The 24754-nt window shown below is 44.3% G+C and overlaps 1 protein-coding gene across 6 annotated transcripts in view; it reads left to right on the top strand.

The window, feature by feature from the left end:
- Positions 1 to 24754, top strand: part of SLC22A15 (solute carrier family 22 member 15) — a 92824-nt gene that overhangs the window by 39090 nt on the left and 28980 nt on the right. For 5 of the 6 annotated variants that reach the window (XR_001308430.2, XR_001308429.2, XM_001927904.6 and 2 more), the window contains 4 exons: positions 8725 to 8857; positions 10023 to 10187; positions 16570 to 16699; positions 21644 to 21859. Coding sequence is in view for 4 of the 6 variants with exons in the window: in XM_001927904.6 (XP_001927939.2) it covers positions 8725 to 8857; positions 10023 to 10187; positions 16570 to 16699; positions 21644 to 21859 (644 nt within the window). In the remaining 2 variants the exon portion in view is untranslated. The remainder of the gene's footprint in view (positions 1 to 8724; positions 8858 to 10022; positions 10188 to 16569; positions 16700 to 21643; positions 21860 to 24754) is intronic. The other variant, XM_013997251.2, reaches the window with a different exon arrangement.

Raw genomic sequence — 24754 nt, 5'->3', positions numbered from 1 at the left:
TCATGTATGTATGTATGTATATGGACATATATGTTCATGTATGTACATAGGTATGGATATCTCACATTTTCTCTATTCATCTATTGTTAGGCTGTTTCCATATCTTGGCTATTGCAAATAATGCTGCAGTGAATATGGGGGTGGATATGTCTTTTCTAGTTAGTGTTTTCATTTTCTTAGGTAAATACTTAGAATTACTGGATCGTAGGATAGTTTTTAATTTTTTGAGGAACCGCCTTACTGTCTTCTACAGTGACTGGACCACTTTAAATGCCTGCCCACCAGCAGTGCGCCAGGGTGTCCTTTCTCCCATCCTCACCAGCACTTGGTCCTTGGCTTTTGGATGCCAGCCATTCCAACAGGTGTGAAATGATACCTCATCGTGGTTTGAATATGCATTTCCCTGATGAGTAGTGATGCTGAGCACCTTTTTGTATACCTGTCGGCCATCTGTATGTCTTCCTTGGAAAAATGTCTAAACAGATCCTCTGCCCATTTTGTAATTGGATTGTTTGTTTGTTTTTTGCTACTGAGCTGTGTTGAGTGCTTGATGTATTTTAGAGGTTGACCCTTATCAGAGATATGATTTGCAGATGTTTTCTCCCACACAATAGGGTGCTTTTTCATTTTGTTGTTGGCTTCCTTGCTATGTAAAAGCTTTTTAGTTTGTAGATGTAGTCCATTTTTTTTTTTTTTTGCTTCAGTTACCTCTGCTTTTGATGTCAATCCAAAAAAGTATTGCCAAGACTCATGTCAAGGAGCTTACTACTAAGTTCTAGAAGGAGTTTTATGGTTTCATGTCTTACATTCAAGTCTTTAATCCATTTTGAGTTAATCATTGTGCATGGTATAAGATAGGGGTCCAGTTTCATTCTTTTGTATCTGATTTTCTCAACACCATTTATTGAAGACACTGTCCTTTCCCCATTGTATGTTCTTGGCTCCTTTTTCTTAAATTAATTGTCCATATATGCGTGAGTTTATTTCTGGGCTCTTTCCTCTGTTCCATTGGTCTGTGTTTCTATGACATATCTTTTATTATTTAGACATTAATTTTTCATTTTCTTTTTTTGGCTGCCCCCAAGGCTTGTGGCGTTCCTGGGCCAGGGATCAGATCTAAGCCACAGTTGAGACCTACGCCACAGCTGCGGCAACACCAGATTCTTAACGCACTGTGCCTGGCTGGGGATCGAACCTATGTCCCAGTGCTGCAGAGATGCCGCCACTCCTGTTGCCTCTAGTGGGAACTCCACAGGTTAATTTTGGTTTTAGGGTTATATAAGAATACAGTCCATTTTAAAGAAATTGTTTATTTTTTCAAATTATGTATCTGCCATCTCAGAAAAAATGATTGATATGACTTGTGACACTTCCATGAAGCCTCAGGTTTAATGATTTCAAAGGAGATGCTTCAAATGTATTTTGCTACCACTTTCAAAACTTACCTCCAGCTTCACTCAATCTGTGGTTGATCTCACCCATGCCAGTGGTGTCAGATAATACCTATTCATGGATGAGTCGGCCCAAGTCTCAACCTGAATCTGTTCTCTTATCTGAGGTCTCCACCTTGTCCAGCCTGGCCTGGGTCACGGTCATGGCCTTGACAGGTCTTCCCACACCCCCGATTACCATCAGTCTTGCAGCTAGAGCAGCTTTTCTTGACACACACTAGCACTTTATCCCTTTTTGAGAGGTGCCATTTGTTCTCAGCCTCTGAGCACTAAGAATCCTAAAATTAAATTAAAAGCCTCCCAGATGCTTCACTGATACCTAGTCACTAGTTACTGTCTCAACACTCTTCACTTCTGCTTACCTGCCTTTTTTTTTTTTTTTTTCTTTAAAAGCTGGAAGGCCTTGCATAGCACCTGGCTCTGTACTCAGACCCATGTTTGCTGTGTTTATGTTCCTTTCATCTTTTCTTTTCAAGGCACCTGCTGCAGGTGTCTCTCTCCAGGTGTGCCCGGTTTTCTCTCAAGTCTGCTTCCTTTAGATGAGTGAATAATTGTACCAGGGCTTTGAATGCTAGGCCCCTCAAATCCTTTTTGAAAATACAGTATAATAAATGAACTTAATTTAGTGATTGGGGTAAGCATAGGAACAAAAATACTGATGTTGGTTATGAAACAAAAATAAATTTAGCTGTAGAGCAAGGTCAAACGGAGAGGCTGAAAATATTTTCTCTTTGTATTCTTCCTTTTCTGTTAATGTCTGGGAAAAGAAAAGTAGACTTCCTGCTTTTTCGCCTTGCAAGTGATTTTTCAGTTTGAAATGAATTAGTATAAAAAGGAACGTTCATTCTGTAGCTTTAAAATTAGGCTTCTCATTGAAAAATAATGGAGTCATCAGTTTAATAATTTCTAGCCAATTAAGGGTTTGAGTGTCTTATAAAGTCATGATTTTTAAAATTTAAAGCCTAGCCAATTAAGGGTTTGAGTGTCTTGTAAATTCATGATTTTTAAAATTTAAAGCCTCATCAAGAACACATTTTTCAAGAATGTCATGGTCATCATCTTTAGGTTTCTCATAGTTTAATTGCTGGTGTCCTGGTGACATCCTGGTTTGGATTTTACCTTGGTACTAAGTACTGACCAAAGGGGAAAGAAAATAAGCTAGTAATTGAGTCTAGCCTGGGGGGGTGACCTCTTTCTGAAATTTTAAAAATAGCTCAAACTCCAAAACATTTTCTCAGATACTGTAGGGGGTCACTCGCCTAGTGCATGTTGTCTGAGCTTTAACAAAATAAAACTCTTTAGACCACGTAGTAGGTATGTGAAAAGGATGTAAATGCTATTGGAAGTTTTAAAAGTTGAAAACAAGGCAAAACATTTAAATCAAAATCACATAAGATTCAAGGGCTGTAGAAAGCGGGCTGTAAACACGTTGTACATTCTTAACTCAGCGTTCTTGAGTCCACCGTCCCCGTGCAGCTGAATCTGTTGGCGAGATCGCCTGGGTTCCAGTTTCACATTCCCTAATTTGCTTTGTTTTTTTGTTTGTTTGTTTATTTGTTTGTTTTTGTCTTTTTGCCTTTTCTAGGGCTGCTCCCATGGCATATGGAGGTTCCCAGGCTAGGGCTCTAATCGGATCTACAGCTGCCGGCCTACACCACAGCCACAGCAATGCCAGATCCGAGCCGTGTCTGGGACCTATACCACAGCTCACGGCAATGCCAGATCCTTAACCCCCTGGGAGAAGCCAGGGATCGAACCCGCAACCTCATGGTTCCTAGTCAGAGTCATTAACCACTGAGCCACGATGGGAATTCCTTCCCTAATTTGCTTTGAAAAAAATCTGGCTGTGCTTTCTTAATTTTTCTATCAGTTCCTGAATATATTCCAGGAGAAAGAGGGAGAAGCACTAGCCCAGCTAGTGCTGACATGCATAAAAATTACTAGAATTACTTTGACACTTAGAACTGAGAGCTTGAGAACTAGAATTTGAAATTTGCAGGTCGGACGTCCCTTAGGCTGTATCTTCCTCAAACTGCCACAGCACTTGATAGTTATCCAGTTCTTAGAAGGATGCTGCTACGGTGTTTGTAAGATGGGTTTAAGAAGTTCCGTAATGTGGTCCACAGAGTAGCTGAGGATGGAGCAGCCGCATTAGCCTCTCCTTATGGATTAAACACGGAGCAGTGTCATCCTGAACATCTTGGCCATACCCCAAAAAGTCCAGCAGAATTGAGGTGCAGGGAATTCCTGTTGAGGTGCAGCCGAAATGAACCTGACTAGTGTCCATGAGGATGCGGGTTTGATCCCCGACCTCATTCATTGTGTCCAGGATCCAGCATTGCCGTGAGCTGTGGCATAGGCTCCCGAGTTGCTGTGGCTGTGGTGTAGGCAGGCAGCTGCATCTCTAATTCGACCCCTACGCCGGGAACTTCCATAAAGAAAGAAAGAAACAAACAAACAAAGAAACAAACAAGGGTTCAGGTGCAGAATAATCAAAGCTAAACCTACAGGCCAGGAAATTCCCTGGTGGTTCAGCAGTTCAAGGATCCAGCATTGTCACGGCTGTGACATGGGCTTGGTCCCTGGCCTAGGGCTGTGGGTGTGACCAAAACACTTAAAAATACATACATACATAATCTTTCAGGCCAGATTTTCAAGTCAAGAAAACAGCACTTACCCTGAGAATTTAAAAACCATAAAAGCAAGTGTTTGAACTCCAAGGTTAACAAGTCCTGTTAACCCTTTATTGCCCGTGGTGAGAGAAGGGATATAGTCCTGTGACAAATACAGCCCTGCCTTCTCTAGGCCAACCTAAGAGTTAATATTTGATTCATTTTTCAACCTGAAAAAAAAATGTCACCAAACACATTCCTACTACAGAAGTATCCATGCATCCAAAGCAAGTTAATTTTTCACAAAACACAGTTTCTCCTTCAAATTCTAGAATTCTTTTAATGACTTATGTGAAACTTTAAAATGTATTTTTACCCTTTCCTTTACGGGTCCTTAAATCAGGACTTCTTAACATGAGTTAATCTTTTTTGGTAACGCAGGCCATACGTGCCATAGTGTTTGGTAACTGGAGGTCTCAGAGAGGTTGAATGTTGGGAGTGGAGGTTCCAGAGGAAGTGAGTGGAAATCTAGGGGCGAGTGATCTGAAAGTGGGGTGTGCAGCATCAGGATTTTAGAGGTGATGTGCTTATAGAGGATGACAAGGTCCAGGACAGGGGTTCTTAACCTGATTGCCTCTGAGAATCTTCTAGAACACTTAAAAATATACAGTGCCTGGCCCTACCCCAGTGTTGTTGGGGACCCAGCTTTTGACCTCACCATCCCTAATATGTGGCCCTTTTCATCATGGCCCCAGCTAGAGCTCTGGCTTTCAAGTGGACATTGTAAGCAGCAGGAGAGTAGAGATAAAGAAGTGACAGAGGGAAGATCAGCCATCTCTTAAGACAAATTCCTGGAAGCTGCCACATGATGCTTCTGCTTCCATGCATTGGGCAGAACTGGAAAACGTGGCTGTCCTGATTGTGAGGGACACTGGGAAGTTTAGGCTTTCTGGGTAGCTGTATGCCCAGCTAAACTATGGAAGAAAGAAAGAGTGGGTATTTCAGAACGGGCTAGATCCTCGGCCATAGAGAGGGAGTAAGTTACATAGTCCAATGGTGTGATCTTCAGACGAGCTGACCATTTGGAAAGCTGCTTATCTGCTCCCATCTCAGGTTCTCAGGTCTGTGGGTGTAAAAGGAAAGGCAGCCTCCAGATGAGAGGGGTCTGGTTCAGTGGGTGATTTCCTTCGACGATAATCAACTTTCAATTAGGGCAAGAATAGAAACTACACTGGAGTTCAGAAAATAGGGGAATTTCCTAATGGTGACATTATTTCACTCCCCCCCCCAACCCCCGATGTCTTCCATTGCTCCTTCACCAGCATCCGTTCTATTGTCATGAACACACCCCTTTGCAGATCCCCGCAACCCCCTGGTGCCTTTCGCCCTGTGTCGTACTCCTGGGAAATCCTCATGTCCGTGTAAGCCTAACTCCCCACCTTCTGCTCACACCGCGCACAAGCACAAAGCTCAGGTGCGCTCAGTGTGGCCCGGCCGTCCTGTGACACTTCCCATGTCCCATTCTGAGAGGGGGCTGGCTGGCTGCTTCCTCCTTAGACTTCTAGGTCCTCCTCTACTTCCGCTCCCTTCACCCTTCGACCACACTTGAAATTTCAGTGAATAAGAAATGAACCCGTCCGGCAGGAGCTCCCTCTGAACCCCCATCCTGCCTTCCGGTTACAGCAGACCCCCCCTTCTATGAAAGGCTGCCCTTACTACTTTGTACCCGCTCCTTCTAGCTTCCCAAGTACTTTTGTCCTGCGAAGATTTCTCTTCTACTAGAGTGCAGTTATCAACAGGCACACATGCTAAAAAATAGGCTGATAATCCTTCACCCCGCCTACCTGTCCACATGCTGTCCCACTTCTGGGCTCCTCTTTACAGCAAAACTTAAGGAACCCATTCTGTGCCCTTCTGCTGCCTGAAATTTCTTAACCTCATCCAGTTCTTCAACCTTCTCCAATCGGCACTCTCCTGAAACTGCTATTTTTGTTAAGTGTCCGGTTCATTTCCATATGTAATAGCATATCTCTGACCTTGTCTTACCTTGACCTCCGAAGCAGCATTTGATATACCTGATCACCCCTTCCTCGCTGAATCACACCCCCTCTCATAGTGTTCATGACCCCACACCTCACTGCCTCCCGTTTTCCTGTTCTCTCGGGCTCCAGATTCCTCCGTGTGAGTCTTCTGCGGGCTTCTCTTCTGCTCAGCGTCTGAATGTGGGTGGGTCCTGGGCCCCTGTCCTGAGCCTTCTTCCTTGTCTCGAGGTTCCTAAGCCCCCCGGGTCCTCTGCCTCGAGCTTAAGCCTCACATCCAAAGGTTTGTTTGGCATTTCCACTTGGACATTTTATAAGCATCTCAACCTTCGTGTGTCTAAACTGAACTCTGACTTTCCTGCCTTATACCTGATACCCCCTTGCCGCTTCCTCCATTCCAGTGTCACCACCATCCACCGAGTGGCTATGGGTAAAAACATAGTTCAGATCCTTGCCTCTCCCTCTCTCCCCTCCCCACCCCACATCTCATTCATCAGCAACTCCTGCTAGTCCTGCCTTCAAGATCAGTCCCATGATCACAGAATTCTCTCTATTACCGTTGCTTTCATCCTGGTCCAGGCCACGCTTAACTCCTGAACTATTGCAGGAGCCCCGCCTGCTCCCACGTTTCCCTGTTGCAGCGTGTTCTCTAAGTGTGGCCGGGCCCATCTCTAGAGACGTAAATCCAGTCATGGACTGCCTTCCCTTTGCACTGGAATGAAATCCTAGCTCCTTACCGTGCCTCAGAGTCCTGCATATCCCCACCCCCGCCCCCTCCACCTCATTTCATACCACCCCCACTGGAGGCACCCCGACACGTCTTCACTTTAGGGCCGTCACACTTATTCTCATGCTCCCCAAACAGCTTTTTGGGGGTTGGTCACTGGCTCATCATTCAGGTCACCACGTCACCTCCCCAGTGAGCCTTCCCTGAATACCTGATTTAAAGAGTTGTTCCCCTAGTCTCTCCCTTTGTGCTTATGTGCTGAATATCTAGTTTCCTCTAGCGGAACTTATACTCCATGAGGGCAGGGACTGTGTCGATTTCGTTTGCATCTGTATTCCTGGTGTCGAGCATAGTTATAAATCCCGAGTAGAAACCAGCCCAATAGGTACTGAACGCGGAGTGACAGAAGCCTGGAATGTCGTTCAGCCTTGTGTCCTCTTGCTGCCATCACGCTCTGATTTAAATTATGACTGCCACCCAGAGCAGTAACTGCTCGATGACTATTTCTAAGGCAATTCTAATGCTACCGTAGACTACTTTTTCTAATCCACCAAGGGCCAGAAGAAGCAGTTAATTAATCTTGTTAAGAACTGCAGGGATGGACAGGAGAATTTAAAAGCACAGCATTAATGAAGGGTATCGTCCTCTGTTGATTTTTCCAGGAGCTAAGTTTGTGTGTGTGTGTGTGTTGTGGCATTCAAGATATACGGAAGCTGTCTTGTCAAGAGCCTTAGCAATCTCGTCTTACGGGAAATACAAGAGGAGAGAAGCTGGTTGTGCTTTGGGCCAGAATGACTGGCTGTCCAAATGCGGGACAGGAATGGTTTGAAAGCTGGAGAGGCGACAGCTAAGGGTGCCTCCGTGCAAGTATTAGAGAAGCGTCTTTCCGAACCCTGTCATTGCTGAGCCTAGGAAGGGGGCTGTGCAGGGGAGATGACCATTCTTTTGGTTCTCGGAGGTTACCTCTGAGGCCCAGGTTGGCTTTTATCTTTATAACCAGAGATCATAGTGACATATCACTAGGCAGGGCTTTAGGTAATGGCATTTTAAGCAGAGGAAAATGACTTTCTCTTTGAGTTTATAAATTCCCCTAAAATAGAAGATAAGAGTACTCAAGGGATTATTTTCATGGCAGTGACATACACATAACATAAAACGTATCATTTTAAAGTACACACTACAGGCGCGTTAAGCACATGCGCATCATCACGCAACCATCACCACCATCCATCTCTGCACCTCTTTCATTCTCCCAAACTGAAACTCTGCTTTCTTGAAACCGTGACCACTCCTTCTCCCACCGCCTGGTAACCACTGTGCTCCTTTCTGTCCCTGTGGATTTGCCACGCCCTCCTCTGTTTACCATCAACTGCTTCACCTCATGACGCTCCCGTCACCCAATGTGTGGGTCTGGGGTGGGGTGCCCACATAAAGCAATGTACCAAGAGTTAGCATCAGATCCTGCAGATTGGGTTCAGTCCCAGAGGACTGCCCCTGCCACCCCCTTCAGGGATGTTGTCCAGGATGCAGGGGAGAAGTTCCAGTATTCAAATTTTTGTTGTACATTTTTTTTTTTCTTTTCAGGCCCATGGCATTTGGAAATTCCTGGGCTAGGGGTCAAATCTGAGCTGCAGCTGCCGGCCTACACCACAGCCACAGCAACACAGGATCTGAGCCATGTCTGCGATGTACACGGCAGCTTGCAGCAACCCTGGATCCTTAACCCATTGAGTGAGGCCAAGGATCAAATCCGCATCCTTATGGACACCAGTCGGATTCTTAATCCGCTGAGCCACCAGGGGAACTCCACCCCCCCCTTTTTTTAATAGCTGACTCCATCCATCCATCTTTTCTGTGGCCTAAATGTCTCTCGTTTGTTTTTTTTCTTCCTCTAGTGGTTTTTAATTGCCAACAGATCCTACAAAGTCAGTGCAGCAAGCTCCTTTTTCTTCAGCGGTGTGTTCGTGGGAGTTATCTCTTTTGGGCAGCTCTCAGATCGCTTCGGAAGGAAAAAAGTCTATCTCACAGGTGATCTATTCCTATTCATGAACTGAATAAGACGGTTTACTTCTGTAAGTTTCCCAGGGAAACAATGAGAGGACCACTCCCTAAAGTTTCTCAGGGAGTTGCCCTGTGGACACAGAACTGAGTTTTATTACACTGGCAAGACGCCGAGTTGATGCTGGCCAAACATTTTAAAGTGACCAGCACAGCTAATGAAGATATTTGCACTGTAAGCTTTTCACAGTCGTGCTTTCTACAACCCCCGCATTCTAACTCGTGCTGTGTTGCTGAGGAGGACAATGACTGAGACAGTCTGCTAGATCTGGCTCCTTAAACCTTGTGTGTTGATTTGTTTCAGAGGAGCTCCACAGGACTCAAGCATAGTTGTTTTGACAAGCCGAGCATGAGCTAGGATTTTTCAGTTTCCAGTATTATTGTAAATAACTGAAAACTGCATGTGATAGACAGGAATCACCTTGTAACAAAGAAGACCTATTTTTCTTGATAGTTTTTAAGAGGCACCGTTTATTTTCATTTATTTTAATTTTTCATTTTTTTAATGGCTGTACCCACGGCTTATAGAAGTTTCCAGGCCAAGGATTGAACCTGAGCTGTAGCTGGAACCTACACCGCAGCTATGGCAGTGCTGAGTCCTTTAATCTACTGTACTGGGCCAGGGATTGAACTCACAGCTCTGCAGTGAGCCAAGCTGCTACAGTTGGATTCTTTCTCTCTCTCTCTCTCTCTTTTTCTTTTTAGGGCCGCCCTTGTAGCATATGGAAGTTCCCAGGCTCAGGGTCAAATCTGAGCTACAGCCACCGGCCTATACCATGGCTCACAGCAATGCAGGATCCAAGCCATGTCTGTGACCTACACCAAAGCTTACGGCAATGTCAGATCCTTAACCCGCTGAGCGAGGCCAGGGATCAAATCCACAACCTCATGTACTAGTCAGATTCGTTTCCACTGTGCCATAACGGGAACTCCTGCAGTTGGATTCTTAACCTACTTAACCTACTGTACCACAGCAGGAACTCCAAGAGAAACTGTTTAAAAAAAAAAAAAAAAAAAAGCTCAGAAAATTTAAATTCATCAAAAATTATCTTCACACAGTAACAAATTTAATGTATTACGTTCATCAAATGCTGTTTTGCTTCTAGATTACTGAATATTCTTCTTCTCTTTCTAGGTTTTGCTCTCGACATCTTATTTGCTATCGCAAATGGGTTTTCCCCCTCGTATGAGTTCTTTGCAATAACTCGCTTCCTGGTGGGCGTGATGAATGGAGGGATGTCCCTGGTGGCCTTCGTCCTGCTGAACGAATGTGTGGGCACCGCCTACTGGGCACTGGCAGGTACTGCTTAAATCCACGCACACATGGAGATGGTGAGCCGCTCCAGAAAATTGGTAGGGAACCGGTTTAACCTTCCAGCCAAAAAACACACTCGGACTTGGGGTGCTCTATCCACCTGTAAGATCTGCTTTCTGAGTTTGTTCTGTATGACCTCAAACGAGTCATTAGTCTTTGTGTTTGTATCCCTCTGTGGATGTCTCCCCTGGGGCCTGCCTCACAGATGGCTTAGTGATTATTGTAAGAGCATCTATTTCCTCAGAAGGGCATTACCTGCTTTTTACCTTCAACTGAAAAATAGTGCAGAGATAGGCAGTGCTAGAAACTCGTTTCTCTGCGCCTTCATATTGTGTCTTCCTAAATCTTTCTTTCATAGGTCTTTCTGGTTGTTACTCTTCTCTTCGAGTCAGCAAGTGCTGCTCTTGCAGGATTTCCTTGCTGATGTTGAAGTTCCAAACGAAGGCCATCGTCTGTCTTATGTTTAACCATCCCAGCATCTTCTCAGGAACTACACTGTCGTAAGATCAGTGATTTTAGAAGCTTACTTGACTTAAGGTCTTGGGAGAGCGACTCTACCAAGGCTGCCTCGTGGACTCGTAGGTTTGCAGCGAGAACTTTTTGTTTGCTTTGCTTTCCATTCATTTGACAGCCATTGAGTACTATTGATGCTCTTGTACTAATATGGGAACAGGTTGATTGTGCCACTGTAGAAATGTGTCTCCGTGAGGATGGAGATGAGAGAGTGGCAGCTCCCATCTGCTGAGCATCTGTTATATGTCAGGTACCACACTAGGCATCTGACCCTACCTGTAATAGTCCCAGAGCCCACAAGTTAAGAATTTCTACCTTCATTTTATGGATGAAGACACTTGGCCTCTGAAAGGTGGGGTGATATGCCCATTTTCACATAGCTCATGACTGACAGGACCAGGATGACGCCAAGCTCGCAGCATCCCACTGTTCCCCGAGGCTTCTCCTCCTGGACCCTCAGTGTGTCACCGCATATGAATGCTGACCTGCTCAGCCTGTTTTCTCACTGGTGTTGTTTTGGAAGTTGGTGAGGGCTAATGTGTTGAGCTGAAAGACAGGCTGAAAAAGCAAACTCTGCTCTTTGTGAATGTTCACCAAACTGGTGCCCAAACTGAGGGACACAGAAGGTTGGAACGTTAGAACCAAGCTGGGGAGCAGAGACACCAGCTCCTCCCCTAGCAGGACAGGCTTCTTGCTTGTCTCTCACCCACGCGGCTTTATGATTCACTTTGTCTGTGACAGCTTTCAAAGCCTTTAGAGATGGGCTTCTTTTGTCTCTAGCCCAGCTGCTATGCTAGGATCAGTGAGAAGTCTTCCTCTGAGTCTTCAGGTTGCGTGAAACTCGAAGGTCTCTTTTTCATGGTGGGTTCAGACCAGCTGGGGCTTTCCAGGAAGTGCATCACGACCGTGATCATGGCATCGCATTAGCCAGGAAAGACACGGATGCCCCTCTCCCGGGGTTTTGGTTTTCTGCAGTCCAGAGTCCTGCTCGTATACAGTATTATGAGGACATATTTTTCATGTACCCAACACGTTCCTCTTTTAAAATATTCACATTTGACTTGAGTTGTTCTATGAAGAAGATGCTGCCCCCACCCTGCCAGATTCTCTAGGATTATTCCTGTCCTCTTGCATATTTTGGTTAAAAAGAAAGACCTCCTGGTCTCTTGCTCCCTTGCCAGGCATCTAAAGCCAGTCAAAAGATTGCTGTTAAAGTGCTTTAACCTTCCATTCTTGTCCTGGAAGCTGAGTTAAGATGACGGTATTAAAATTTCTACAGCAAAGGAAAAAGGGAGAAAGGAAAAAAAAAAACAACAAAAAAAAAAACAAAAAAAAAAACCACCCCACACTAGTGGTACCAGAGGGTTGCCCAATTCATTGTGAAATTCAGAAGAAGGGAGTTCCCTTTGTAGCTTAGTGGTAATGAGTCTGACTAGTATCCCTGAGGATGCAAGTTTGATCCCTGGCCTCACTCAGTGGGTTAAAGGATCTGGCATTACCATGAGCGAGCTGTGGTGTAGGTCACAGACATAGCTCGGATCCAGTGTTGACATGGCTGTGGTGTAGGCCAGCAGCCATAGCTCCCATTCAACCCCTGGCCTGGGAGCTTCCACATGCTGCATCTGTGGCCCTAAAAAGCAAAAAAAAAAAAAAAAAGAAGAAGAAGAAGAAGAGGAAGAAGACATTCAGAAGGAGCATGAGTGGGTTTGCTGAAGGCCGGTGCAGTTGACCTGCATCTGGGACAGAAGCAAGATGCTAATGCACCTGGAACTCTTGAGAGGTGCTTCCTTCGTCCCCTTTCCACCAGCCCAGTCTTCCCCAGAGTTCTATCCTTGGCCTTTCTTTTCAGGCTGTTTTCTCTCCAGCACAAGTTTATACACTCCTAAGGCTTTAGATATGCTCATGAACTGCAAGAAACTGGGGGAAAAAAATACAAATGGTTGTCTATAGGGGATTAGTTGGAAGTAACCTAATTGTTTATTAATAAAAAAAATTTGAAAAATTGTGCTTACTTACAAAAGAATATTTGCAGTATGTATAAAACACTATGTAAAGTATGTACAAAAATGTCTAAGTACAAACGGCAAACATCCATTTTTCAGGATGGTTCTTAGCAAGAAGAATGAGGGTAATTGCAGTTCCCATCGTGGCTCAGCGGGTTAAGAACTGACTAGTTTCCATGAGGATGCAGGTTTGATGGCTGGCCTTGCTCACGGAGTTAAGGATCTGGCATTGCCACAAGCTGTGGTGTAGACTGCAGATGCAGCTAGGATCCAGCATTGATGTGGCTGTGGCACAGGCCAGCAGCTGCAGCTTGGATTCAACCCCCAGCCTGGGAACTTCCATATGCTGCAAGTGCGACCCTAAAAAGAAAATAAATAAATAAATAATGAGGATAATTGATTAAAATTATTAAGAATAGAAAAAGTGAAATACTAAAGCCATTAAAATGACATATTAGTATAATTATTAGGAAGTTTTTCTCTTTTGGCTCAGCAGTAATGAGCCTGACTAGTATCCATCAGGATGCAGGTTCAATCCCTGGCCTTACTCAGTGGGTTAAGGATCCAGCATTGCAGTGAGCTGAGGTGGAGGTCACAGATGTGGCTTGGATCCTGTCTTGCTGTGGCTGTGGTGTAGGCCGGCAGCTGCAGCTCTGATGCAACCCCTAGCCTAGGAACTTCCATATGCCACAGGTATGGCCCTAAAAAGCAAAAAAAAAAAATCATTATTATTTATTTTTTCTTACATAAATATAACAAAATGAATTGATGTTCACTGTACAAAATAAGAAATACATAGAAGTGAAATATTAAGGATACATACAGTCCCACCCCCCTAAGTCTGCCACTTACAAAAATGAATCATCATCATACACGATTTTCTAACCTGCTGAAATTTGGCTTATACTAGTGCAAATGGCACAGGAACTGCAGACCTGAAATTAATCTAAAATGAGCAGAAAAGAAATCTGAAAATAAATACCCAAAGGCCCATAAACAGGTTCAAAACCATCTATGGTATACCCCAGCATTACAGTATGCAAAAGTGGTGATTTGAAATGTTCACATTTTAAAATTAAATGTTCTAGCCAGATAACCCTAGAGTCTCACCACATCTGTATCTCCTCATCTTATCCCTGCTGGCATTTCCAGGTGTGAATGTGCAGCCTCCTGATAGATATTAGATATGAATGTCTCTTGGCCCCTCAAGTAAAAAGTATTGCTTTCTTTCAAATAAAATCTCCATCCCTTTCTGGGACATCTGTCTATGGGAACGCCATCACAGTATTCAAAGTCATTAAACTAGAAGCTTTGGGTCATTTCCTCCTGTCTGTCGTATCCAGTTGATACCAGGTCTTATGATTATGGTGGAGCTTCGCCTGTGATGAGCTTGGGCGAAAAAGGAAATCATCCGGTTAATCTCATCAAAGCCTGGAAACAGGAGGTCAGATGCTTCTTTCTCATCTGTTTCCCATCCTCTCTGAGAAGCTTCCTCTGCTCAGGCAAGGATGGGGCCCAGCAGCTCTCAGGGTTCACCACCAAGTCTAGCGTTTAAAATTCTTGGTAGGGAGTTCCCGACATGGCTCAGCGGAAACAAATCTGGCGAGTAACCACGAGGACCCAGGTTTGATCCCTGGCCTCATTCAGTGGGTAAGTGATCTGGCGTTGCCGTGAGACGTGGTGTAGGTCACAGATGCGGCTTGGATCTGGGTTTGCAGTGGCTGTGGCGTAGACCAGTGGCTACAGCTCTGATTCAACCCCTAGCGTGGGAACCTCCATATGTCACAGGTGTGGCCCTAAAAAGACAACATAAATAAATAGATAGATAAATAAATAAATAAATAAAATAAAATTCTTGGTAGGAGCCTCTGATTGGCCCAACTAAGGGAGCCATGATTGGCAGCCCCTACTTGAACCACGAGGATGAAGTAAGGGGAGGTCATTTCTCCAGAAAAGCCAGGGTGTGTTCTTAGCATTAGAAAGGAGCACCGGGTAGGCAATACTTTCTAAGAGATACTCACCAGAGTGGCCAAACTCATCACATGGCTCTTCTGGGGAGATTAATAGATAGAAGGGGCTCTACCTATTTGACAGAAGGATGATGTAACTAACATTTTACAGCATGCATTGTTTCATTTGAAATAGCACCTTTTGGAGTTCCCGTCGTGGCTTGGTGGTTAACGAATCCAACTAGGAGCCATGAGGTTGCGGGTTCAATCCCTGGCCTTGCTCAGTGGGTTAAGGATCTGGCGTTGCCGTGAGCTGTGGTGTAGGTTGCAGACGCAACTCGGATCCCACGTTGCTGTGGCTCTGGCATAGGCTGGTGGCTGCAGCTCCGATTAGACCCCTAGCCTGGGAACCTCCATATACCTCGGGAGTGGCCCAAGAAATGGCAAAAAGACAAAAAAAAAAAGAAAAAAAAAAAAAAAAGAAAGAAATAGCACCTTTTGCCGTAGATATTATTACTTGTCTTTCATCAGTGAGGAAGCTGAGGCTCGGAGATATTTAGCAATTTTCCCAAAGTCACCCAGCAGCATGTGGCAGAACTGGGGTCTGAATTTGGTCCCTCTGACGTGGCCCCATCCTATGGGTTCTCTCTCTCTCTTTTTTTTTTTTTTTTTTTTGCCTACATTGTTATCAGTGGATACGAGGACTTGGAACTGCTCTAAGCCATGACAGAAGGCCTTGTTCTTGGAAACCAGGTGCTATCTCGTGCACCATAATGCACCTGTAATAGCTATTGATTATCTTAAGTTTCCAGGGAAATCACAGGGAATGGAAATCCCCATCCCCTTACGTAGCGGACCCCATGTTCCGATTAGTTTTCTGCACACGCTGAACTTTCTGTCACATCAGCTCTCCTTTCTGCTTCTCCCTTCTCCTCACCAGGGCAGACAGCATACACGTCAGTGTTTTCCCTTAGAGGTTGGCAAATCTATGGACAAGAAGGCAAGAAACATTTGCTGTATAGGATTGTTGTAGGAAATTCTTATTATGGAAAATTCAAGATCAGCCAAGTCCTATTGGAGTTCCTGTTGTGGCTCCGTGGGATCAGAACCTGACTAGTATCCATGAGGATGCGGGTTTCATCCCTAGCCTCGCTCCGGGGGTTAAGGATCCGGCATTGCCATGAGCTGTGGTGTAGGTCACAGACATGGCTCTGATCAGGTGTGGCTGAGGCTGTGGTGTAGGCCGACAGCTGGAGCTCCAATTCGACCCCTAGCCTGGGAACCTCCACATGCCACGGGTGCGGCCCCAAAAAGACAAAAAACAAAAACAAACAAAAAACATAGGCTCCTTAACAACCCCATGGTTGTTGTCTGTGTGCTTCATGCTTCGTGGAACTCACATTCCACTTGGGAGAGACAGACAAGAAACAAATATAAAATATTATATATCTGATGGTGATAAATTAAGTGGGGAAGGACAATCGGGAGAACTGGGGGTGATTTAAGACAAGGATTTCAGGGGCAGCCTCTGTGACAGAGATGCAGTCCCCGCACTGCCATAGGCTCCTGACGGAAACAACCTTCCCGCCATGTAGCGAACAGTATTTCCAAGCCTCATCCATGACCTCACACAGATGCCAGTATAATATCAATGCTAGAAGCATTTGAGCAGACCCGTGAAATGTCTCTTGACCACATGTGGTTTGTATTTGACATCTGTCCTTCCTTCTCTTCCACTCCTTTGCGGGCCTCTCTTCTCGATGTATCATCTGACTGTGGTATTTGTGTAGGTTTCTCTCTCTGCTGACATCACACAAGTGAGGGATGGGCACCAAGGCCTGGGTTTGAAATGGGGCTGTACGTGGTCCTTTCTCCAGTAACAGGTCTCTTTTCCTGAATTAGGGTCCATCGGTGGCCTCTTCTTCGCAGTTGGCATTGCCCAGTATGCCCTGTTGGGATATTTCATCCGCTCCTGGAGGACCCTCGCCGTTCTGGTTAACCTGCAGGGAACCGTGGTCTTTCTCTTATCTTTGTAAGTAGTTCTTCCTCTTCGAGTTTCCCTTTAATAAGCAGAAGGACTGTCTTAAGAGGATGCGGGTCAATGAGCGGCGTTATTCCCTTTCAGGAGTTTGCCTGAACTGACTTTGGTGAAGAACTAAATTCCGCAAGCCCTCCAATGCTTGGCAGCTCCTGGGAAGAGAGATGCTTAATTAATTCAGAAAGCAGGTATCCCTTGTTTCAAGTATCCTCTCGATAGACTGCATTTTTAACCTTCAAATTGTGGATGGAGGGTACCACTTTCTTTTTTAACCTAATGCCTCAGGCTTAAAGATCTTCAGGCTGGATCAGATCAGATCTTCAGGGGCTGGGGGTGTGACTGAGGTATGATATTGTAGAGCCGTGGATGCACATTGAATACGTGGTGGCACCTCTTCGTCCCACAGATCAGTATCATCTCAGGGCCTCTGCATGTGGACGTGGGAAGATGCACAGATAGAGGAGGAAGCCGTAGAGGGCATCAGCTCACAGCAGTAAAGGGTGATGCCCTGGCCAGGGCGGGGTCCTGCAGACAGCTCATCCCACGTGTCACACCATGGTGCTCTAAAGCCCGTAAGATGAGCCACAACTTAGGCTTGTTTTACCAGAAGTTTTAATGTGCTCATAAAAGGTTTTCTTCCCTTGGGTATCAGACCTCTAATTTTAATCATTAAAAACTTCGGGATAAAATTTTCAGCCAGCATTACCAGCTTTCTTCTGGATAAGGGACACCTGGAATGGAGTGTTCATTCAGAGAGCAATTTGGATTAGTAAATCTTTGTGCAGATGCTGCTAATTGAGATTTGGTGGGCATTGAACTGAAATCTGTTTGGATTCTCTCGTTGGAAGTATGGGAATTGTTAAGTGCAAAAATGAATATAGGAGAAAGAGCCTATATTTAAAAAGACAGAATTTATGAAATGCATTTAGGGATGTCAGTTAGAGTGAGGTAATTTTATTAGGAAGGAAAACTAACCATATTTTATTAGCTTGTGTATTGTAAATTTGGGGAATAAATGGTGCCTAATATAGTTCCTTGAATTAAGAAGCATTCATGGAAATATCAGTACATAAATGAATTTTCTTTTTAAGTATTTAACAAATCACATACTTTTCTCAATCCAGGCTGGCTTTCCCTTCTCCTTCATTAGAAGAGCAGCCTCCCTGGATGATCTGAGCCATTCTTTTTGTTTTCAGAATGTGTTGTCTAAGTTTGTTACTGCTCAGGGCTAGGTGGAGCCACTAACTCACTGGGAAATTAACTCAGGTCATGGGAGTCCCATTGTGGCTCAGCAGGTGAAGAACCTGACTAGCATCCATGAGGATGCAGATTCGCTCCCTGGCCTCACTCAGTCAGTGGGTTAAGGATCTGGCGTTGCCGTGAGCTGTAGAGTAGGTTGCAGATGTGGCTCGGATTCTGTGTTGCTGTGGCTGTGGTGTAAGCCTCAGCTGCAGCTCTGATTTGAATCCTAGCCTGGGAACTTGCATATGCTGCAGGTGTGGCCATAAAAAGAAAAAAAAAAAATCAGGGCATGGAAAATAGCCAACAGAGAAAAGAGCATGTAATATTGAAACACATGTTTATTCCGTTTGGTCTTGAAAAGTAAGGTTTGCCACCCTCAGCCTCCAGTTTATCTCCTGCTTTTCTTGCATCCCATTTCCCATACGCTGTCCCAGGCACACTACGCTGCTCATTTTTGCTTCCGTGCCTCCTATTCAGTGCTATTGCCTGAACCTCCAATGCCCTTCTCCTCAGTCCTCATATTTATTAGTTCACAGCGCTCCCAAGTTTGCTTGAACCCCACTCCCTCCGAGCTTTTCCTGGTCATACCGCCTCTCATTCGCTTTCCTCTCTGAAGGTTACAGCACTTAACCTACACCTTTTCAGGGGCCCCGTATTTCTGCCTCCCACGGAGCGTATCCTCTTTATAAAGCAGGTGCTCTGACCATCATAGGCTCTTTGCTCAGTTGCATTCCCACCAGCACCAAAGCCTTCTGCACAATAGATGCTTCATTTCCATTGGACAGATGTTGGCACAAAAACCTTTGGAATTAAGCCTTCGTTAGCCATCAGCAACATAAGAAAAAGTCATGTTATTTTAGAGTCATACCTTATTTGTTTTACTAGAGATATTATTACTTAGCTTAAAAGTTCCTTATTTTCACAGTACTTGAACTTGAGTGGTTTTATATTAAAAATCAGTGCCCCCTTAATTTGCAAAGGTTGTCCGCTTTTAAAGAAATGCCCAGGACATCTTTGAGCAGAGACCTCACTATTAAATTAGCATTATAGTTTCTCAGGGTGACCACAGCGCTACGTAGAGGGCTGCGTGTTTAAGGCCTGCTTTTCCTTCTAAAAACACATCTTAATGTTTGTATGCATCAGCAGCAGGTGTGAAACTCATATTCCCAAATCTGTCCATTGGTAACTAGGTGAGGCTTTCTTAGTGAGAAGCTTATTGATTTCTCAAACTGTGGAGAAATATCAGGCCCTAAATTTATATAATCTAGATAAATCCTTTCCCAAGTATAAATAGTTGGGATTAACTCAGAATCAAGTTCCCACAGCCTCTTTCACAAATATCATCTTTAAAAATGATTTTTAAAGTTTTAAAAGTTTTTGTTTTTGTTTTGTTTTTGCTTATAAACATTCTAGGGCGTTTCCATCGTGGTGCCGCAGAAACGAATCTGACTAGGAACCATGAGGTTGTGAGTTCAACCCCTGGCCTCGCTCAGTGGGTTAAGGACCCAGCATTGCCTCGAGCTGTGGTATAGGTTGAAGATGCTGCTGTAGCTCCCATTAGACCCCTAGCCTGGGAATCTCCATATGCCTCGGATGTGGCCCTAAAAAGCAAAAAAAAAAAAAAAAAAAAAAAAAAAAAGATTCTAAAAACACAGAAAGCTTAAGAAGAAGGGGGGAAATGATTTAAATTACCCAGAGATAATAATGACTGCCAATATTTTGGCTACTTCCTTGTCGGTCCTTTTTCACTCCTCTTTGACTGCCCCAATTTTAATTTTTACCACTGTAGACTTTCCAGCACTTCACCTATTTTTCTGTCCCAAGTATCATCTCTGTATTCACTCCACTAATCTTCTTTTATATTCTATTTATTTGTATTTAGTCTTGATCAGGTAGTTTTTTTGTTTCTTCATTTTTGTATTTTTAGGGCCACCCCTGCAACATAAGGAAGTTCCCAGGCTAGAGGTCTAATGGGAGCTGCAGCCACTGGCCTGTGCCACAGCTACAGCAATGCCAGATCTGTCTTCGACCTACACCACAGCTCACGGCAATGCCAGATCCTTAACCCACTGAGTGAGGCCAGGGATGGAACCCATGTCCCTCATGGATGTTAATTGGGTTTGTTACTACTGAGCCACAATGGAACTCTGCAATTAGGTAGTGTTACCTAGTCCTGCATATGTGGGCCTGTGGATATGGCCAGTGAAGCCAGTGATGATCAGCAGACCTCACTTCCAATAAAAATAGTATTTTACTTGATTATTTACCTGTGTAACAGTAATCAGATGGCAAGGAAGAAGTAAATAAAGGAATTTTCCAGGATGTTATAGAGACCTTTAGTCCTGCTTTTGTTGATGACCAAAGGTTGTGCATAAATAATCTCTCCTCATAGCAAAACTCCTGGGAAAATGCCTGCCTTTTTGTAACCATTGTCTTTCCTCTCCACACCTGTTACATTGCTGGGTACAAAATAAAAGTGCTCACTAAATGGTTATTGATGGAGTTGCTCTCCGTGAAGTTCCAAGTTCTGAGATGTTTGTTGCCAATTCACTGTCCTTACTGAAAGGCATGAACTGTTCTAGAAGACATCTTAAGTAGCCAGTCATTCATACACATTTCCTTTCAGGCAAATAATGTCCAGTTAGATCAGAAGGTACTTGCTGTGTTTCATAAACAAGGCTTCCATGTTCCTGCCACAGTCTGGTTTTTGAAAAGTCCTCTAAAAGTTTATGCAGAACTTTGAAGAGGAGAGAAGATGCGGTATCTAAGTCTTGAAAGAAGATATCACTGTTGGTAGAAATGTTCAATACTTTGTAGTTAGAGTAGAAAATAACTGTAGTTTTTTTTTTTTTTTTTTTTTTTTTGTCTTTTGTCGTTGTTGTTGCTATCTCTTGGGCCGCTTCCGCGGCATATGGAGGTTCCCAGGCCAGGGGTTGAATCGGAGCTGTAGCCACCGGCCTACGCCAGAGCCACAGCAACGCGGGATCCGAGCCGCGTCTTGTAGTTTTGCAATTAGAAGTTAACCCAGAAAATAACGTTTATTCTTGAAGGCCTTGGGGGATCAGGAAACATCCTCAGGACATATTAGAGTGTGTCAGCTGATTGAGGTATTTTGAGGCTTTTAAGCTGGAAAGTAGCTAAAGTGTGATACACCAGTTTCATTTTTATGTGTCATCTTAAAATCATCTCTGCCTTTTCAGTAACATATCACTATGTTAAAAACATTACAATTTTTTTTTCCTAATGGATAATAGAGACTTTTATCTTCTTCCTGAGGCTTTTCCCGAACTTTAAAAATCCTCTCTCTGGTATTATTCTAACAACACTTGGCTATGATTTAGAGTCCTATCTCTGACACGTATTTTATAAACACTTTGCATTATTGAATATTATAGACTTAACTTGCCACTCACATATTAAAATGTACATAAAAGTAAATGCATACTGTTTACTTTTTTTACCTTGACTTTGGAGGCATGGTTTTGGTTTCCATTCATGAGGGCAGCCACCCTGTCATGCTGGCAGCGGTTGGACGTCGCCTTCTCTCTCCTCCACGTGTCATTGGGAGAGTCAGGCTTTAAACCTAACGTGGACTCGGTTGTGGTGCGGGGACGCCCGCCCTGCGTGGGTGCTTTGTCTCCTTCCGATGCGCACGTGCCTATACGAATATACAGCCTTTAATGACGTCTCTTTCAGATTCATTCCTGAATCACCCCGTTGGTTATACTCCCAGGGTCGACTGCGAGAGGCCGAAGCAGCCCTGTACCTCATTGCCAGGAGGAACCGCCAGCTCAGGTGCACCTTCTCTCTAACACACCCGGCCAACAGGAGCTGCAAGGAAACCGGAAGTTTCCTGGACCTGTTCCGCTACCGGGTCCTCTTGGGGCACACGCTGACCCTCATGTTCATCTGGTAATTCTCAGGGCTGTTCTGTCCATCTGCAACTCAGGCTGCTGAAGGGCTCTTCCGGGTTACAGAAAACTCCCCGCTGCTGTTCAGGGCGAGGTTGTTTTCCCAAGAACAGGCCCCTTCCTCCCCCACCCCATCCCTTCCCTTAGGCAGCCGGCTCACCTCTGCTTTCTCCGCACCCTCCCCTTCCTGGAGGAAATGCTGGTGCGTGGTGGCAGGTTAGGGAACTTGTATAAGTAGACTTTAGAAACACAGCTCCACTTCTATGAGGTATTGAATGTAAATGCTCACGCTCCCTCTCCCCCCAAAAGAGGAAAGCAGGCAAGCACACCGGGCAGGGAAGCAGAAGAGTTTCTGAGGACATTGAAAGCACCTCCCCGTGGTTTGGCATCAGGCAGTCTGATTGCAGTGCCTTGGGCTGCATTTTGTGTGGCATTTCCACTCAGTCCGGTGGACTGAACGTAATTCCTCCTACAGATAAGATCCTGGGAGTGTGACATGACAGCTTCCAAGCCACATGTGCACATCAGTGAATGAATGGATTAGCACTCACTGAACCTGATTTTCTAGTTTGGCTGATTCTGACCTGCCCTCAAAATGCACTGAATGATTCAGTATGGTTCCATTTAAAGGATATAATTGTGGAAAGGGGAGAAGTGGATGAGCAATACATACAATTTGTGGAGTACACATGTGTTTTAATATTGTTCATTCTGCTGAAGTGCCATAATGTAATTTGGTCCAGTATTGGACGTGGCCATCATGTTTACTGTTGTGCTGCAGTTTGCATGTGTTTGCCAAGAAGGCTGCATAAAAACCTACATTTTCACACAGAGATAGAGGAGAGGCATTTTTCATGAAAGCAATCGTATAAATAAGGCTAAAAAAAGAACCAGCAGATTGAGAAAAAAGCTGCAAAGATTGTTTTCCATATCATGATTCTCTTTTCTTACCCAACCAAACCCTGGCTACCACCTGCATGGTTAGGGGCCAGGTCATGCCAGCTGCTTTCCCCACCAAGCCAGTATAGTGCTGGAGTATCACAGATCCATGAGAAATATTGAATGAAGGACACAAGCTTGGAAGCATAGAGATAAGGGAACCTTTAAGAGCCAAAACTGACTATACCGCCTAGGAGCCACTAACTTGAGCTTCTCCCAATTGTAAATACTTACAAAGTATGTTTAGATACCTAAGGCTCCAAAAAAAAAACAAAACAAAACACTGCATTTGTGTGTCATGTAAGACAATCAGTCAAACCCTCTGCCTTGAAGGAAGCATCTACTTCTTAGGGATTATTTATTTCTTGTTTTTACATTTTTCCCCCCCAGGAATAATAACTTTGGGTTTCTGGCCTCCAGGGGATAAAAAACAGACAGACAAAGAAACAAACTAGACTTAGAGCCAGGGAGAATGTTCCTGTTTATTTTACATCTTACACAGCCAAAGGAGCTCTTCTCAGATAAACTTCTTCCCCCGGGCTCAGAATGTGAAAATACACAATAACTGAGACAGCGTCATTCCACATACTGTCCTTCTTTTTGAAGATGCTATAAAATTCTCAAATCCTTTCCGTGGATCAGTCAGTGAAGAAAGGCTTAACTGGGGAATAAAATTATTCCTCTGAGTTTAACATCTGTTCCTTTGGTTATTTCCCATGGTCGTGCCTTTTTAAATAGTTCTTGGATGCCCTAAATATACTGTTAAATATTATGCAAGCATTTTAAATTTTGCTTGGGGCCCATAACGAGGATTGAGATGATTTCAACAGCTGTAAATATGCATCCCTACGACCCAGCCTACCATCCAGGACATTTGTAAGCAGAATCCCCGCCTTGGGACCACAGGTCCTGCTTGCCCATATTTTGCCCATCCCATCTCACCACCAGCTGATAATGAAATTCCTCTGGTGTCTTGAACCGGCTTTGTTTATTTGTGCCCTACCTGCTACCATCACAACTTGGCTTGAGTATGTATGTATGTTTCCATGGCTGAAATGACTTCACTGGGAGTTCTGTTTTCCATGTGGAGTAGATGCACACCAACACACACAACACACTAGGAATAGGGGCTCCACTGCAGAGGGAAAGAATTTTTTAGATACTTTAGGAAGATATTTTAGTCTTCCAGAAAACAGACAGACCTCTTAGGGTCACTTTGCCTTCTTACCCGTGGTGTCCCAGCTATGGCTCTACTCATCATCCTTAGAAGATGAGTGACAGCTCCACCCAGGAAGAAGTAATGGGAAGTAGCTGCTGCCTGGGCTCATTTGCCAGAGAGGGATGAGTCACTAAGCAGGCCAGCTCCAGGGGTTCCTCGGTCCCTTGCTAGCGCTCCCCTTGGTTCCCGTGGCCCATTCTTCATAGCCCAGGGCCCTTGGCCCATTTCTCTGTTGTGGCAGAGATGGGAGGAAAGCTTTCCCTTTTCTGTTGGTCTCATCATAGTCACAGCTCATTGGACTTTTTCTAAGGAAAAGGGAAGTTAATGGGAATTTCCCCGTAATAAACGCTTGTCAAAATGAATTGTGAAAACATAAAAACTGATGAACTTCTGAAGCCCAGGTATTTTACTCTTTGTATAGAAATGTATGGCTTGCAAAATGTATGCGTATACTAGCAAAGCCCAGTTTTAGGGTTTATTTTTGTTCTATTCTAGCTTTATTTATTTATTTTTTTTGAGAATTCTTAAAAGTTTATTGACTTAAATAGTTTTGTCTGTTACACACAGTAAAAAACAAAACAAAACAAAACAAAACAAAAAACACCTTTTACACTTAGTACACAGTCAGCATATATTTTTGGCTCAAAGTTTCTCTAGTATTTTCTTAGGAAATTCTTTTGCCCTTGCTCTGTTTTGGGCATGTGCATCTTGCTTTGCTTTCTCCTCCTTTTGATGTTT

Source organism: Sus scrofa, chromosome 4 (assembly GCF_000003025.6).
Source record: "Sus scrofa isolate TJ Tabasco breed Duroc chromosome 4, Sscrofa11.1, whole genome shotgun sequence".
NCBI classification, from domain to species: domain Eukaryota; kingdom Metazoa; phylum Chordata; class Mammalia; order Artiodactyla; family Suidae; genus Sus; species Sus scrofa.
This window is presented reverse-complemented; position numbering and strand designations above follow the sequence as displayed.